General features: G+C 40.1%; 1 protein-coding gene across 4 annotated transcripts in view; it reads right to left on the bottom strand.

The window, feature by feature from the left end:
• AOPEP (aminopeptidase O (putative)) overlaps positions 1 to 15750 on the bottom strand; it is a 185159-nt gene that overhangs the window by 3207 nt on the left and 166202 nt on the right. For all 4 annotated transcript variants that reach the window (XM_036403072.2, XM_036403070.2, XM_036403073.2 and 1 more), the window contains 2 exons: positions 3250 to 3336; positions 493 to 637 (listed from right to left, as the gene is read on the bottom strand). In XM_036403072.2, coding sequence (XP_036258965.1) covers positions 497 to 637; positions 3250 to 3336 — 228 coding nt within the window. In that variant the 3' untranslated portion in view covers positions 493 to 496. The remainder of the gene's footprint in view (positions 1 to 492; positions 638 to 3249; positions 3337 to 15750) is intronic.

Here is a 15750-nt window from a genome sequence, read left to right as displayed (position 1 = left end):
TTATCAGCTTGTTCTCACATGATATTTGCTTCCAAGTCCACAGTTTCATATTTCCACTGTGGGAGCAGGCTTTTTTCAAAGACTATGCTGCCTGTCAAGTCAACATGCAGCTCTATTAAACAGAAATGGTCCTAGCACAATTGAAATTTTTGTAAGCAGAGTTAGGAATACAGGATGGGAAACAACTGTAGGCAGAGCCTGGCCTTCTTTGGCCATTTGGACTTACAGTTGCCTCTTGTACAGTCCATTACAACAAAGCCATTCTCCACGTTCTCCAGCTATGCCTACATGTATGTAACTCACTGCTCCCGCTGCTGGGCTTAAGAAAAAGAAAAAAAAAAACAAGCCAACAAGATATATAACAAGAGTTATTTCTCAGCCTAAGCAGCCACAAGTTGTATGGTATGCCATAGTTTACCACGTTCACTGAGCTCTGCATATTCTTTCTATATGAAGCAAAATCAGGGTGTTAGGATTAAAATGAAAAATCACCTTTTCAGAATAACATCTCTGCCACCACTTTGGCTGAGGATGCATCCATATGTTCTTGTGCTGCAGCAAAGCATTTCCGTGCAAGTTCTTGCTGTTTTGCATCTTCATTCACCATTAATTCACCATAGAGATACACACCCATAGCCTGAAAGAGGAACATAACACACAAGTGTCCTACCACCAGTAATAACTAGTTAGCTGGGTTTTTGTCACTGACCCTCTAGTATTCATTTAAACTAAAAATGAAACAAAACAGACAATCCAAAACACAGAAAATACCATTTACTCTCTAATGTCTATTCTCTCCCCCAGAAGAACTAATTTTCTCTGTGTCTCTTTAGCGTAAGGACGCTTGTCTATATGCTGTGTTGACTCTGCAAAAACAGATTATTAATGTAAGAATTTTGTGTTATGGCATGACAAGAATATCATTCCTCACTCCACTTCCCTTGCCACTGTTCAAGTTGAATACTTTACCAACTATCTGATTTTTTTCCAAATGCCCCTTAAGAAAAAAGCTTCTCCTTCCTTCAACAGGATACACATTTTCTTTCCAATTGTCATGTTTACTCACACATCCATGAACAAAAACTGAAGTACTCCGCTTTAAAATTCCCATTTGGCAATTCTGTAACAGGACATTAACTGAATATGGTCACATCTGTGTTTGACTCCCTTTATATCAGAGATACAGTTTAACATGCATAAGTTCTGGTTGGGTATGAAGGCAGGCTTTTTCTAACCATTTATTCTGGACATAGCAGCTATAAAAAAAGGTAATGGGGCTCCTGTGAGGAGATCTGGGCCCCTTTGACCACTGCCAACAAAGCTCTGGCTAACTTAACAGGAAACTTATAGGAGATTGTCTTTTTTTTTTCTGATGATACATTTTTTCCAGCTAATTACAAGAATTCAGTAAATGTTAAACTGCACTTACCAAAATAGGTTTACATAAGTGACAAAATATTGGCAGCTTAGCATGCTGACTTTTACAGTTACTGTTTGGACTTGCAGGAGCAGAAAAATTTGGACAGCATTGAGAAAATATAATTTTTAATGCTATTCCCTGAAATTTCTAGCATTGGCTGGTAAGCCTTAAAAACCCCTTCAGCCAGAAGAGACATTTAAAATTTAAAAACGACAGAAGTAAAAGGAGAAAGTCCCAGACTGGCAGGAACCTGACAGACTCCTTGCCAATTCTCTAAGCATACTGTGACACCAAGAGAACGAAAACCTCAGATTTCCAGGGTTTGCAGCTGCACCAAGGTCTGGCAGCCACACAAATGGCCTTGGAGCTGGGCTCTCATTGAGAATTTTTTAAATGGTGACATTTTCTTACTATAGGAAGTATCTTCTCTACCCAGCATTAATAACTCTCCCCTAGGTCTAAATATTTATATGCAGTAAACACACTAGAGTTTTGTAGAACTTCAAAGGATTTAAACAGTCCATTTGCCTTTTCCCCCAGACTTTTAAAAATGCCACATTACATGATCAGTACAGACATGCAACTGCTCCAAGTACTAATCACACCAGAAGCTTGTTGTGCCATTAACTGTATGCACTGCTGAAGTAAATGAAATGAAGATTACATTAAAAAGTTGCAAAAAATTATTTCCCTACACTGCAGAAAATGTCTTTATTTGACATAATAGCTATTCCAAATAGAATGCAATTCTGTATGGTTTTATCAACTCAAGGGTTTCCTGAACCCCAAATGCCCAGGTTCTGCTGGTGGTTATCTCCATCCTTTCATAGAATATAAATATGCACAATCCACGTAACTCCTTATGAAATAATGTTATTTTATGTCCTTTTTTGTTTATTTGTTTTAATACAGAGCTTGCCAAGAGCTCTGGGGCCCGTTCATTGGCTTAGATATAAATAGGAGGTATACTTCCGAGCTAGAAGAACACATGACAAACTGCAATAATTCAGTTGTGCTTTGTTGCCTGAAAGCAGAAAATCCTCATTGGCTGTAAATAGCTCTGTTCATTGTCATCATAAAAGGTAAAGACATTAATATCTTGCCTAGATTTTGATGTATCTTCACCATTTTCTATTTTGTAACATATATTGAAATATTTAAAATTCATCCTAGGCAGTGAATATCTCAATTTTATAGGGCTCATAGTGAATAAAGATAAATAAAAGGGAAAATAGAAAAAGAACAAGACAGAGGTGCAATCAGAATTCTAAGTTCACAGTGGCCTAAATATAAGGCCATGGTAAGGGAATCATGTATGTCCAGCCTTTTAATGCCTTCACATTCCTCTCTTTCCATGTTCCTACCCATGGAGGGGCTAGCATTCCCTGGATGTGCTATACTACTTCTGGCTGTCATCTTCAAAACTAAAGTTACCACACCACTGACTGCTTTGCACCTATCCCACACTTGCACTGACATTCACAGCCACACTTACCTTCCTCATCCTGCAAAAGGAAACTTCTGAGAAGTATCTTCCTAGCATCACTCATACCTCTGGCTTGCATAAAATGCAAGGAGAGGAGGAATTCTATCCTATTTCCCCACTTGACAGAAGATAAGTAGTCTTTAGGTTTAGGTGGTGTTGAATACCCCTACCCTAAGTGGCTTCCCTAAACTAAATGTTTAGATGCCCACAGAAGAAAAAGATGAATACACAGCCAAGTTTTTGATAAACTGCAGCAAGAAGATATACTATTTTTTTTTTTAATTACAGCATAAGGGTGTTAAAAAGTTGATTGTTTTCAAAATGCTAATTAAATGTAACTTACCTGATCCTCTCTAAGGAATCTCTCAATGTCTCCATACCCAGGCTCATATTTGTGTTTAATGACAAGTTCACACCACCGATGACGAACCTTTCAGAAGAAAAATAAAACTCAGTAAAAACAAACAAATAAACCCTTGTATTTTGTCTGAGTGTTGATAATATATCTGTACCAGTTTGGCTTTTTCATCTTTGTGGGGTTTGTGTCTTTTGGCAGGTTGCAGCCTGACAAGTCAGTCAGCTGGACAGAGGAGCCAGAACTCTGCACCCCTCAGCCTGGGCTTCAGAAACCCAGGATGCTCAAAGACAAACTCCTGATTTGGTGCTAGAAACTAACCCAGATCCAGGCACACATCTGCAGCATCTTCACTGCCACTGTTTCCAGTCTTGACTTTCTTCCTTTTAAGTTAGGCTAGAGGTTATTTCTTTCATAGTGTCAAAAGGGGGGTGGCAGGAAACAGATTACCACTACAAAGGTCTGGAGAAACCACAAAATATAACTGATAATATCCCCTATATAGGTGCATCATACACATGATAAAAAGGCTTAAATGTAATTCTGTACCAATATTAAATCCATGCCAAAAGGATAAAAGTTAGATATCAACCCATGAAACAGAGAGCTTTCACTTAAATGAACCAGTTTTGCTACTAACAGATTTTAAGCACATTCTTAAGCATTTAAAATTCATCTGCATTTAATAAGCTGTCATGCTGTTCTACCAATGCACATTGATAAAAACAGTAATTGACACACTGTAACAAAGTTTTCAAGCAAATTACAACTGAAAAAATGTTTTTACTTAAGTAGTGTGAACATGAATTACATGTGTGTTGTCTTTACATTTTTCACTTTGTTCTTAGCCACTCTTGTGGCCTAAGTGTCATCTTACTTTCCAGTAAGGCTTTCCTGATTGCAGGCAGTGGTAAGCCTAATGTTTTATATCCATTAGCAATGCAGCACTGATAGTAAAGAAAAACAGTTAAGTGGAATAACTCCCAATGCTTCTGTTTCAGCCTTTTCTCTTACCATCTTTAAAAAGATGGTAATCTTTTTAAAGACAGGGCACCTAATGAAAATCACCTTTCATAGTAAGAGTGAAATGTTAGGAGTTTTAGTAGTTTTCGAAACTGAGTCCAAATTGTGCTTATATCAAGTAGCTGAATATGAACCTTTCTCTGAATATCAGATGTAGTGATGACATTGAGAACTGAAGACAGAAAGGGAGCATGGGGAAAAAGATACTGTTGCTTTTGGAAATAAGGTTTTGAAAATAATTTCCTTTTCATCCTAGTCCCTGCCAATTTTTTAGCTCTGGAAAAAATTTCAAAGAATTACATTAGATTAGATGTCAATCCTATTAGCATAATAACAAGTGATAAATGCCCACATGTCCTGTGCACTTGATACCTCTTTTCAGCTGACCCCTTATACAAAATAGTTTGAAGACACCTTAGGAAAACAAAAAACTGTTTTGGGGCTGGGTGGATTTTGCACTCACTGCTTTGAAAGATACTAAATCTATGGCTACAGCATGATAGGGAATAACTGCTGTCTCTTACAGCTTTTTGCTGAATATAGCAAAAAAAAAATAGCAGCTGCTAGGATTCCTGCTAGTGGAACAACAGCTAAATCTACAAAAGAAATGGCTTTCCAAGATTCAACTCACTTTGCTGTAGATGCCCATATTCATAAGGCAGACCTTCAAAACCCTACCCAGCTGCTGCTTCTCTCAGGAGACACTAAATGTTTCTCCAGGAAATCTTCCCAGGCAATCCAGCTTTGTTACAGGGTGTTTCTCAGCACCAAGCAGCTCCTTGCCCAGATGAAACTACCCAAAATCAAAACTTAACTATACACCTCTCCTATCTGTAAGATGACTTAAGCAAACAATATAAACACATTTAAAAGACTGTAGGTACACTTTACTCCACAGATTTTTCCATATATAACAAACAGTTCAAACAGAATTCCTAATGTATTCTGATAGCAACGAGGAGAAACATGAGGAGGAGAAAGGTTCTGTTGTCCCCTCCTGGGATCACTGCTCTTCTACATCTCATGATCCAGCAGTTACAGCACTTACCCAGGAGGTAGGCAATCAGGTGCAGCTTCTGTGGCTGCTCATGACCTCAAACTGTGCCTTCAGTGAGAATATTTTAACAGCAGGGATGGGGCTGTCTTCATACCTCCTGGTGGAGCTGTTATTTCCCCTGCAGTTGTTAAAGTATTTATTGATGTAGAGGTGGAGTCACAAGACTTAAGGGCCTACATTTCTGAGTACTCTTTATAACAAGTAGGGACCTGGCTGAAAGAGCACAGAAGCCAGTTTGTCCCCAAAACACCTTTCTTGGTGCAACCATTGTAGCTGCATCGAGAGCAGTAGAGAAGTTCTCTCTGTGAAAGCATTCATGTAGTCTTACTTCCTGACATATTAACATCACGTATGACTGACACTGCATCATGGCCTAAGCATCCGAGTTCTGATGGCTTTGGAAAACACAGAACTAACCTATGCCTATTCCCTTAACTGTTCCTTCCTCCATATGGTTTCTGTCCTTGGCAACCAACATTTATTCAAATAGTTAAAAGGAAAAATATTTATTTGTTGAGTGAGATCTGAGACAACACACTCTTTTCTTTCTCTCTTTTGCTTTTTTCCCTTTCTTTCCCAGGGTGAGTACAAATCCCAGCACATTCCCAGACCTGAAACGCTGGCACTTTGCCAGCTGGGGCAGGAACAGCATGCCTCTTCTCCTCAGATTACACATTTGCCTCCTGTCTGCCCCAAATATTCCCGTGGCAGGGAATATTCTCTCAGGGAATTCCTCAGGCTGCCCACCGTGCAAACTGCAGGAGAGCCAATGTCTGCTGAAGGGCCTGTGAAACCAGCTCAGTCAGCCCTGCTCTCTGCCTTGTGCAAGACCCCAGGAAGCAGAGCACAGAAACCAAAGCTGGCTCCGAGTGCAAGAGGGGCAGGGGGCTCTTGCACAATGTGGACTGAAATATATCCTGCCTCCTGTGCCATATGTTGTGTAGAGAGCCGTGCTGCCCAAACTGCAGCTAGAACAGTTTCTCAGACACATGAACTATAAAGAAGGAATTTTTCTATGATACTCCATAGCCCTAAGGCTGATTCCACAAACATAAGAATTTTAGTCACATAAGGGTAGGGTCCAAAAAAAAAAAAAACCAGTTCCCAGCGTCTCATCCAATACTTAGAGAGACAAGAGTAAAATGGGCCCCACAGCTTCACGCCTAATTAATGAATGAGTCATATGCGAACAGGCACTTTCAACAAAACAGTTTCAAAAGGAAATTTAGAAAACCAAGTTGCTTGTGGTTGGACTGGGCTAACCATACCACATCCTGTGCATGCTCTTCTTGGCTTTTCTTTTCCTCCCAGGAGCAAATACTCAATGGCAAAAATAAGAATTCATTAGTCCTCTCGCAGTTTTCTCTCTGTATGTTTCCCTGTGCTCTTCTACAGTTCAGAGATTCACAGCATATGTCCTTTTGGCTGGTTACACCATAAACAATATAAACTAAACCTGAAAAGTAATTTACAGCAATCCATCCTGTTATTGCTGGCAGAAAGCACAGAGGACTTTGTTGGATCTGAAGCAACACCTTTAACTGCTCACCCACCCACACACACACACACTCTTACTGGTTTGGCAGCTGCAAGGACCCACATGCTGATATTGGAATTGAAATTTATTTTTGCAGCCTGCAATACCAGGGTGAGAGCTGTCCTCCCAAGTCCAGGACTGATGGCTGGCCCTCCCAAGGATGGGGAAAAGTAGGTCAGAGGAGTGATGGAGGCGTGCTGACACCTCAGGCTCCTTGTGGATGGACCCTCATTGCTTGGAAATTGTTTTGTCCTCCCACTCTGCTTTTGGAGATGGTGGAGGCCTCTCCACCGCCAGCTTTTTAAGCTAAATGAAGTTTGTAACTGTGTGTTTTGCAATGCAATACTCATATTAGTAGTGTATTTCTGAGGCACAGTCCAGTAACACGAAGACAGAGAGATTCAGTGTCTCAGGTACAAAATTTAATTTTCACAAGTACCAACAACATTGAGATCTAGGTATTGGCACGTACCTACAGGAAACATCGTGAAGGGATGCTACTGCCAGACAGCAGAGTCCCAAATATGGGAGCAGCAGCTTATACAAATAATTCCAGGAGCTTCATAATATCTTTTAATTTGATTTAAAGAAAAATACACAGTATTGCACAATAGTATTTGTAACTCAAAAATACCTGCATTTAGACAACTCAATGGAAGATACAAAGAGCAAAATTTTGCTTGCTCTGTTTTCAGACAATGCAAGCTGCTGCATGAGATTATTTGAGGGGGGGGAAAATTACATAAAATATTCTAATAATCCAGCTCTAAGGCAATCCCTTTAACAACCTGGGCCAAGACCTTTTGGGAGATGGTGCTTGAAGCTGACAGACTAAAGCCATGTAAGGTACCAAATAGATGGCTTGACTTTCAAAAGAAAAGCTCCCAGTGACATACATAACTGAGAAAAAAATATTTTAAAATATATTTTGAACATGTCTTAAATTAAAGAGATACTTACTGTTTCTGACCCAGGTGATAAATTCTTTTGCGTAATCCATGTTATTCTCCCCTGGCCCACACAATCACAGAATCATAGAATCCCAGAATGGAATGTGTTGAAAAGGACTTTAAGAATGATGCAGTTTCAACCCTCCTACCATGGCAGGGATACCTTCCACTAGATCAGGTAGCTCAAAGCCCCATGCAGCCTTGGTCTTGGATGGGGCACTTTCCACACCAGGGGAAATTTCTATGGGAAACCTGTTCGAGCATCTATCCACTTTCAGAGTAAAGAAGTTTTTCAAATATCTAATCTAAGGCTACTCTCAGTTTAATGCCTTGTCCTGTCACTATATACTCTTGCAAATAGTCCCTCTCTATCTTTCTTACAGACTCCCTTCAGGTACAAGATGGCCACAATTAGGTCACTCCTTCTCTTCACCAGGCTGAATAAACTCAATTCTTTGGCCTTTCCTCACATGAATCACAGAATCTCACAGAATCACAGCTAAGTTGGAAGGAACCCTTAAGGATAACTAAGTCCAATTCTCAGACTTGCATACAAGCAAAAAAAAAAAAAAATTACTTCTGAGGTCTACCCATAAGATTTAGAAAACAAGTAATTTAAACCATGCCTTTCTTAAAGGGAGAAAAAAGTTAGACTTTACTAAGCTTTTGGTTTGCAGAATGGGAGTCTAGCTTCAGGGAAAATTAGTACATTTTGCTAATAGCTGGATCCAATTTAAAAGGCGCCATAAGACAACAAATCTAAATGACAAAACAAAACCAATGTACTTAAAAGATCTTAAAAAATGAGATCATTTGAAATAGAGTAAGAACTATTGTCCAGCAAAGTGGAACCTTTATTAAAGGTATGGGGCATCTGTTATCTTTACCAAATACAGGTTGAGACTCTATTGAAAAAATTATTTGAACTACTTGAGTCTTAAATGTTAATTAAAGAGTCTCAGAGGTCAGACTCCAGTCTAATTCACAGAGGAAAAAATAGAGAATGACCAAGCTATGCTACAACAGATTAATTTTAATTAACAATAAAGAAGCATTCCAGAGCACCCGAATGCTGCTGTGTTCCATCTGAAAGCATTTATCGCCAGTCTCTTCCTATCTACAGATAAATTGGATTCAAATATTAGATCATTTGCCTACCTAATTAAGGAACAAATGTTGCCAGACAATATTTGAACTAAAAAACAGATTTTACAGTTGTTTAGCATGGAAGAATTGCAATTTAAGAATTGCCAATTTTACAGGGCATTTAATGACCTTTTTCCCCCTCTATCTTAGCTGAAATAGTTATTCTTTGATACACCAGTGGCTTTTCATTCTATATAGTCTGAATTTCAAGTGGGCACTCCTATCTTTTATGTCACAGTACACACAGACTTTAGAAGGTGAATTTGATTTCATTGAAACTTGTGCAAGTGAGGGATGCTGAGGCAGCTCACCAGGAGGAATGAAATAGCTTTTTGTGTTACAATTGTGTTGAGAGACAATCAGTTTGGCAATCTGAAAGAGTGTACTCAAAGAGCCAAAAACCTACTGGGTGCAAGCAGAATGGATTCATCATTTTTACAAGGATTCTGTAATTGTGATTCTTGTGTTTGCCAAGAGTTTTTCAGGCGACTGAGTAAAGAAGCCATCTATCAGCTTAAATTAGTTTTGTTTTAGACTAAAAACTGGACTCTTCACAGCTTAGGTTTTCTCTCAGGTCTTGTTGTGCTTGCTCTGACAGTATTGCAGAGCCCAAAGAATCTAAAGGCCAGATACAGCACCACAGCAGCAGCAATCTTTAAGGCAATTTTTCTCCCTGAGATCCTCATGGCATCAGGGTTCAGTAAATGCTATTTCTAACAGTGCAATGCTCTGTTTCAGTACAAAACCCTTAATTTTCCAGAGCTATGGCCAAAATGATGATAACATTTCTAATTTTAAAAATGGCTTTTGGTAGCCTTACTCAAGCTGTATTTTATTTGAGTACTAGAATGAACCACAGTTCAGTAGCTGGACCTGAGGCAGATTGAGCTCATGGAGCTCGACCATGCTCTGCATTTGACATCACTGATTGTATAAGCAGCTCCAGGTTGTACAAGCAATTGTACATGCCATTCCTGCCACCTTGGACCTCCTTTCCTGCTGTGCAACACAGCATGAGTATCTCAGCCCACTGACACCCCAGCAAAAAAGAAAAAAAAGCATTGTCATTCAGGAAACCCTAAGGCAGTTATGAGCTGGCAGATCAAAACTTTGTCAGGAGCTAATTGTAATTTTGAGGAGGACTATGCAGAGGTCTAAAATAATTTAAAACCTGTAGTGTGAGCTGGTCACTAAAAAGTCACTTAAAAGCTAATTTTAGCAGAATATGAGACATTAGATTTTGGTAATATTGGTAGCAATATTCTACTTCTGTAATTAATTCTTCTTCTGATTTGTATTTCTGCAGAGATCTAGCAATTGCACATATGAAGGGTGCTGGAAACAATGGAGAAAGACATGTAAGTGCCATCTCTCCTTTTTTAACAGCACTGATGAAGAGCTGTGGGTAGAGCTCATGCAGCAACTGCCTATATTTAGTAGAAGAAGAGAAAAGTGTGGCACAATCAAGGTCTGAAAGGCAAATTCTGTTGCTTGATCAATGGCAGAGTGTGGGGCAGCTGGCAGCATTTGAACCTGTACCTGTCCTAGTGTGCCCATGGGCCAGGCAGCATGCTTCCACTGCTGTGCAAGCCTCAAGCAGCAGCAGGCGCCCACTTGAGCCTTCTCACATTTATAAATGTGACTTAGGGGCATGTATTTCCTTCCTGACCTTTCTCCTCTGCTCCAACCACAAGCTCCTGTTTTAGCGGTCACACAGTTCTAGATAACACGATGTTAAGAAGTTTATATAGGTTTATATAGTACTATAGCCTTGCTCAAGAGCAACCTCATCAGCTTCCACAGGCTGTGAACATGACTCCACTTCCACCTGCAAATAAAACCTGTATCTTTCCCACAGCCAGCACAGAGGCTCTTTTCTACATGACCAAACAGAAGCCAGAAATCACAAAACACGCTGCTTCAGAAAGTCCAGGCAGAGCAGCAGGCAACCTTGCTGTGATCAAAAAGGCACAGCAACCAAAGGATAGCTCTTCAGGACAGGATTCACTCTTGGCAATGCAGCAAATGCTGAGGACTTGTTTGGAGAAGACAAATGCTTTTTTTTCCCCCACTTAAGGCTTACAGCAGAGAGCTCCCAATTACAAACCAGACATTCTTCTCCCTATGTGGGCCCCATCTGTGATCAAGGACAGCTGTGTTGGTAGAAAAAAAATTTCCAAAAGAAGTCAGAAAAGGCAAGAGACTAAGAAACCATGTCTAATCCTTTTTCAAAGGTGGCACTGGCTGTCTCTCTTCTGATGTCAAAGCTGTCACTGTGAATAAGAGGCTTGGTTGGGATGCCTAATTGTGTAATCTCAATGCTCTTCAGCCTGCTCCTCCTTACCCTGTCTAACAGGAGATGGATACAAAAGAGGATATTCTCTAGCTTTACAGCAAACCAACAAAGTGATTATAGGAAAATGATCCAGAGAACAGTTAGATGAGGAAAAGGCCACCAGCAGCAAAGCAGTGTGACAGCTTCAACAGCACTGTCTGGGAGACCACATTGACATGGTTCCTGAAGGCTTTTCTCACAACATGCACATTTGTGCTGCCACTGTCCCTATGCTGGGGAGAGCAGCTCCTATATCATAGTGCATGTAAGGTAAGGAAATGTTTAACACAGCATGTTAACTCGCTTAATTTCAAAAACAAAGGTTTTAAAAAATAAGACTTAATTTAAAACATAGATACACTATTTATACTGGAACCAAAGGCTTCCCCTTTGCCTGCATTTTCACTATTGCCTGCTCAGCATGCTGGAGCACCAGTGCCATTCACAGCTTGCAGCATGATGAAGATGGCAGAAAAGATGTCACCATCTGCCTTTTTAACAATTTCACTGGAGATGTGTGCTGAGCTTCACTTTTCTGTGGTGCTGCCAGCTCTCAGGAGCAAGGCTGCCTTCTGGCTGGTGACAGAAACAATGCTTGTGCCACCTTGCCTGCTCTCAGTTCTTGCTCCTTCCATCCCCAGCAGGCTGCTCTGGTGAGGATGGCTGCATGTGTGAAGACACAGTCTGAGGGTGAGTATGGAGAGGATGCTGGGGGGCCAGGAGATCCTGCACCTCAGAGGGAGGGAGGGAAAACCAGGTCCCAGCCTAAGGTACAGCCAACATCAGAAGGGTACTGCAGGGACAAGACTTATGCCTTCAGGAAGGTAAGCTTGGCTTTGGCACATGTTCACATCCAAATGGGTACTTTTGCCAAAATGCAGCAACACAACTCTCTGCCATCTCATATACGGCCCCATCCACATTCCCTCTGACAGCCTACTGAAACACCTATCTTTTATCTACAATATACTGAAACACCTATCTATTATCTACAGTAATGTCTAGATTATGATGGAACATAGAATGGGTTGGGCTGGAAGAGACCTTAAAGATCATCTCATTCCAACCCTCCCACCAGTGGCAGGGAGACGTTTCACTAAGCCAGGTTGCTCAGAGCTTTATCCTACCTGACCTTGAACACAGCCAGGGATGGGACATCCACAGCTTCTCTGGGAAACCTGTTCCAGGGCCTCACCACCCTCACAGTAAAGAATTTCTTCCTAATAGCTAATCTAAACCCACCCTCTTTCAGTCTGAAGCTGTCACTATCCCAACAGTATCTCTGGAATCAGCAGAAATTTATATCACCATAGCAAGCAATTAAAACACTTCTCATTACCACTGTCTCTTCTGGCTGTCTCCAGATAGAGTCTGCTTATAATTTTTACCCATATAGTGTCTGCATATGTGTCTCAACACAGATTATTTATATATGCACATAAAAGCATGCTGAGCTTATAAATCCAAACTTATAGTGGGAAAAAAGCACATAAACATATACATCTGACGTAGAAATTAAACTCTGAAGAGTTTGAGATAAGCACACCAACAGTCTGTTACCAATTATTATTAAATTATATCTCCTGTACAGCAAAAGGAAAGGCTGCTGTAAGTATCAAGGCAACAGTAAGCTATCCCCTTTGCCTCTGCCCCTCTCTCCATCTCTCTGCTTTTACCTCATCTGTCTTGTAGCTAGAGGCAAAAAAACCTTTTATCTTTGGTCTCCCACAGTGACTGTGGTCAAAACATTTGTTATTTCCAGGCAAGATTACTGTCATAGACAGAATCTGGAACTCCATATGAAAATAAGACTCAAATTCCAAGCAATGAACAATGTGGCTACCTGTTTTTTCCATAACTTAGGTCACAGCCAGTCTACTCAGTCCATGCTCACATCCTTCTAATCTCCCATTGCTTAAAACCTGGATTTCCAGTTTCAAAATAATTACATACAAGATTTTTACTCCAAAGACAAAGACCTTTTGCATCACTCTTATTCTCCTTTTTCGATGCCCAGCAAAAATTCTTAAGTGAAAAATGCATTGATTTTATAAATCAGAAGAAATATGCTCATTCATGCAATCAGAACATTTTGATTTTTCTCTGTGTTTGACATTTTTTAGTCACCTTCTCCACTTCTTTTATTCCCTGCTGCTGGAATACAGCGATGATTGTTGCTTAGGACAATGCTTACAGCACACAAAACACAACAAAATTTCTCTTCTTTCTCAGAACACTGCAACTCCAACTGGCACAAGGGTTGAAAGTATGACAGCAGACTTTACCCACAAGTTATTAAGTCAGCGACTCAGTGGTGGAATCGTATCTGTGTGGTTAAGAAATTATGTCAGAACCGGCACCTCTGAATTGTCCTGCTTCTTGAAGTATTTAGACCTCACAGGGCACAGAAAATTGTTTCCAAATTGTGGTCCTATTCAGGCATACCCTGCATCTGCAGCCAGCCTTCAAACAGGAATGAGAAGTATTAGACAAGACAAGCTATTTGGATGAAGTCTCAAAATAAGTTTATTTTAAATAAAAATATTTTCAGATTGTTTTTCAGAATTAAAAACCAAAACAAGCCAACCAAAAAACCTCCCAAAGAAAGCAAACCTCAGAGGAACATCCCTACTACTGACAGCTAGGGGATTTTGTTTGTATTTTAGAAGTACCCCCTCCTTGTCATAGGCACTATGCCAGTGCTATCATATATATGCAAATAAAATAACTTTTTAAATTCCATAAAAAGGTTGGTGGTTTGTATTACAGCACCGGGTTTATACTGTCCAACAAAGAAATACTGAGTAAAACTTTATGTAGAGCAATTGCATCCAATTCAGAAAACCTTTAGGACTGAGTTCAGAAGCCCAGAGGACTCCACTTCATTCTCCTTGCTGGACAATAGGACACAGAATTATCTCCAATCCCTTCCTCCACAAATTCTTTGGAAAAGCAGTAAAAAAATGCCAAACGAACCCAGTTGCATATTTGGTTCCCTCCTACCATCAGCTCCTCTGCTTTCCAAGTTGCGCTAAGTTTCTGGACTGCAACACAGAGGAAATTAAGTTCAAAACTGGTTAGAAAAAGTGAGCAGCACCAGTAATGGCAGCAGTCAGGGCACAAAAACTCCTCATGCCACCCAGCAGCCACTGAGATCACTTGGAAAAAACATGTTGCTGTTGGCTCCTGGAGGGATGCGGGACTAGGAGTGCTGACTGGTGGAAAGCTATTTCCAGTGCTCCACAAATCTTATTTTCTGATCATGCCCTTCAGCAAATGCTGATGGAGGGATTTTCTGTTCTTCTCAAGTGGCTGGAAAAGCCCCCCTACTTTGCATGTGGAAGCAAAACAAACCCAAATTATAGCTACTTGAGATTATCCTTCAGCCAGTCTTACAAATTCATCTCAACACATCCACTCAGTCACAATAGGCACATGAGCCAGAGTGAGTCTCATGGGAGGACTCCCATGGCTGTCACTGGAAGCGTTTTTCCCTCATCTTGTTTCGATTTTCTTAGCTTTGAATTTTGGACCTCATCTTTGGGAAGCAAGTGCCACCTTCCTAAAAGCTACCCTTTTCTAAGCTCCTTTCACTGGGAAAAAGATCCAACTCCTACAAATGCATGCTTTTGAAAAACTAGCTTAACCAATATCAATACCAATACCGTCTGTGCCAAAGAGCCTGCAAACTGCATTTAGATGCAACATGAACATGAACATGAAACAGAGTGAAGACTGAAATTTTTTCAAGATCACAGAGGACATTCTGCAAGTGGCTGTGGCTTCAGTCAACACATCTATCAGCAAAAAGGACAGTCTACAATATACCCTGAAATTAGCCCTTTTTCTAGTGAAAATGGGAAGGGCTTTCTATGACAGAGATATATTTGCAAGGATTTGCATAAGGAAGTAGAAGTAGAGCAGGGAAAAATAGTATTTCTGTGAGGATGTGTGTGAAAAGCATCAGACTGATAATAGTAAAGAGATTTCACTTTGTGAAAACATATATTTCTTCTTTTCCATTTAATGAAAAGTAATGGCTGGGTGTACAAACCTCAAATATGATTTATTCCAGAAACAAACCTATCCTGCAGGCTGACTCATCTACACAGCCTTTTCTAGGTTCCTTATTATACTTTTCTAGATTACTTATATCAGGTTCCTCCTGATGTGCTAACTGCAATTCAATTGCAAATAAAAAAATATTCAATGTAACCATACGTATGTCTAGCAGCACAATAATGCTAGACATACATATGTATGTCATTCATTCAGAAAGGAAAAGACAGGTGAAATTTATTTTGCACTCCTGGTAAATTTTCACAGCAGATTTGTAAGTCCTGCAAAACATACTGTTTTATCCAAAATAAGGCATCTCCTCCTAACTTGAGGTGCAACTGAGTAATAACCTGTATATTTAAATAAAAAATAAGTAGAGAAA

The sequence above is a fragment of the Molothrus ater genome, chromosome Z (assembly GCF_012460135.2).
Source record: "Molothrus ater isolate BHLD 08-10-18 breed brown headed cowbird chromosome Z, BPBGC_Mater_1.1, whole genome shotgun sequence".
NCBI classification, from domain to species: domain Eukaryota; kingdom Metazoa; phylum Chordata; class Aves; order Passeriformes; family Icteridae; genus Molothrus; species Molothrus ater.
Note: the sequence above shows the minus strand (reverse complement) of the source record. Positions and strands in the feature narration are given on the sequence as shown.